Genomic DNA, 2,135 nt, shown 5'->3' with positions numbered 1-2,135 from the left:
TGTGTATAGAGGAATATATTATTTAGTTTAAAGGAGTTCTAACACTGTCTGTTTTTTATGTTTTATTTATATTCCTGCAGAACCAATGTGGGGTATAGAATATGGAATATACAGTATATAATATAATATACAATATATATGTCTGTTTGTCTCCCATCACCGTTCGACAACCCGTCTTGGTGTGTTTACGTCGGCAAAATGACGGATACAATAAGTATCAGACTTTAAACAACAAACAATAAACGACTGCGGTCGATTCTTCCACTAAAATTATCCAAGGCAGTGCTGCAGCATGGCCGCAGTATGATAAACGAAACGAGTAAAGAATAAAAGATTGTAACATCATATTTTTAACTTCTGCGTTTTGAGAATATTTATCTCGTGATTTATTTTAACGACTTGGCGTTTTGCATTACGTGGCTTCACTTCATGTTAACTAAATATAAACGAACGTTTATATTATGATAAATATATGACTATAAGCATTTAATGAGACACATTCACCTTATAATAAGAGACGATTTCAACATCAAGACAAGCTTTCTAAATTATTCGATACCTATAGAATGGACTCTATAAAGGATATAGCTAAGTGACCAACTGTGATTACAGGATTACGTGAGTGCATTTAAAAGATTTTGCGAAACATTTTAAAATTCAAAACACCCTAATAACAATAACCATTTTAATATCATTATTTCTAATGAACAGCAAAAGGATATGGAATTTTATTAAAGCTGTTACAGGAAATATTCCGCTTCTAAAGAACATTGCAGTATATTCTACAAGTAAAAGAATAGGAAATTTTGGAGAGATTATGCATTTAATGTGGATACATTTACTGCTTATAGTGGGCTTGTGCGATAAAGTTGATAAATGCCCTGAAAGGTATAGATTTAACCCTGACCATGTGGCTTGTTTAAAAAAGTCGCCAAAGTGTGTAGAAGCAGTGGAAGTTAGTGCAGCTGAACAGTACATAATATTGACTATACATAACCACTACCGGGAAGACGTTAATCCTAAACCATGCAGCATGTTTCCATTATACTGGAATGTAGAACTTGCTTTCCTTGCACAGCAATGGGCAAACAACTGTGAATTTAAGAAGATTAAGAGAGAATATAATAAGGTACCTGGTAGATATAATGTTGATCAGAACATTGGCATGGGATACACCACCTGGGATGGATTATTGAGAGCATGGCATACAGAAATGTTATCATTTAATAATTCTGATCCACGAGAAGGTGTTGCAGATTCATATAAGAAGATGATACGCAGCACATCTCATCACATTGGCTGTGCGGTGTCAATCTGTTCCAATCTCGGTGATTTTCGGGTCTGCAACTACGCTCCTGTTGAAGATCCGAAAGAACCCATTTATAAAGAATGTAAAGACGAGATAAAAATTTTTAAATGCCATAACGAAATTTGTTACAATGGTGGTCACCTGGACCCCGATACGTGTAAGTGTACATGTTATGACGAATTACATATAATTAGCAAGGACTGTTCCCTGAACTGTACATTTCCCGATCCATCCGACCCGTGCGATGCTGCAAAGAAATCAATATGTGCAAAGTTCGAGACAAAATTTAAATGTCCCTGGATGTGCAACGAATGTAACGTTAAACCCATCTCAGCGAGAAATAAAAGTGATGGTTTCTCTTTCATCAGACAACCATTAAGATTAAGATGCACAACCTTGCTCATGTTCGTTAGTCTTTCGCTTCGCAGTATTTAAATATTGGTCAGGAATTTGGATCGTCCCATTTCGTATACTACCAATGACACTCATGTTCTGCTCGGCCGTAATCCATAAAAAATGCCAAGAAAAAGCAAGTATATATTCGGATTCTATATGCAGTGACAAGGAAGCGATGCAATGAAACGACTGAATATAAATAGACCAAATGAATCAAGTGCATAAATAAAAAAAACAATTATGAAAAGGGAGGTAATTACCTATTCTTTGAAGAACATTAACAACAATCCTCCTCACCATTATGCCATCGCATTATGGATGTACAATAACCAGTGAGAATGTTGACAGTTATATTTTACATGTTTCATTTCAATAAGCATAAACAATTATATGTCAAGCCTCTATTTTCTTTCTCTCTCTCTCTCTCTCT

General features: G+C 35.1%; 1 protein-coding gene across 1 annotated transcript; it reads left to right on the top strand.

Annotated features, from left to right (window-relative positions):
- The first annotated feature begins 416 nt into the window (after positions 1–416).
- LOC106871959 (cysteine-rich venom protein pseudechetoxin-like) lies at positions 417–2,129 on the top strand. Its single transcript, XM_014918740.1, has one exon. It carries the CDS (start codon positions 704–706, stop codon positions 1,742–1,744), a length of 1,041 nt encoding a protein of 346 aa, XP_014774226.1. The 5' UTR covers positions 417–703; the 3' UTR covers positions 1,745–2,129.
- The last annotated feature ends 6 nt before the right edge of the window (positions 2,130–2,135 follow it).

Source organism: Octopus bimaculoides, chromosome 1 (genome assembly GCF_001194135.2).
Source record: "Octopus bimaculoides isolate UCB-OBI-ISO-001 chromosome 1, ASM119413v2, whole genome shotgun sequence".
NCBI lineage: Eukaryota > Metazoa > Mollusca > Cephalopoda > Octopoda > Octopodidae > Octopus > Octopus bimaculoides.
The sequence above is the reverse complement of the archived record's forward strand: the minus strand, read 5'-3'. Positions and strand labels throughout refer to the sequence as shown.

Bases quoted from the DNA above. Each gene is read 5' to 3' on its own strand.
- LOC106871959 (XM_014918740.1), top strand. From the start codon at position 704: ATGAACAGCAAAAGGATATGGAATTTTATTAAAGCTGTTACAGGAAAT.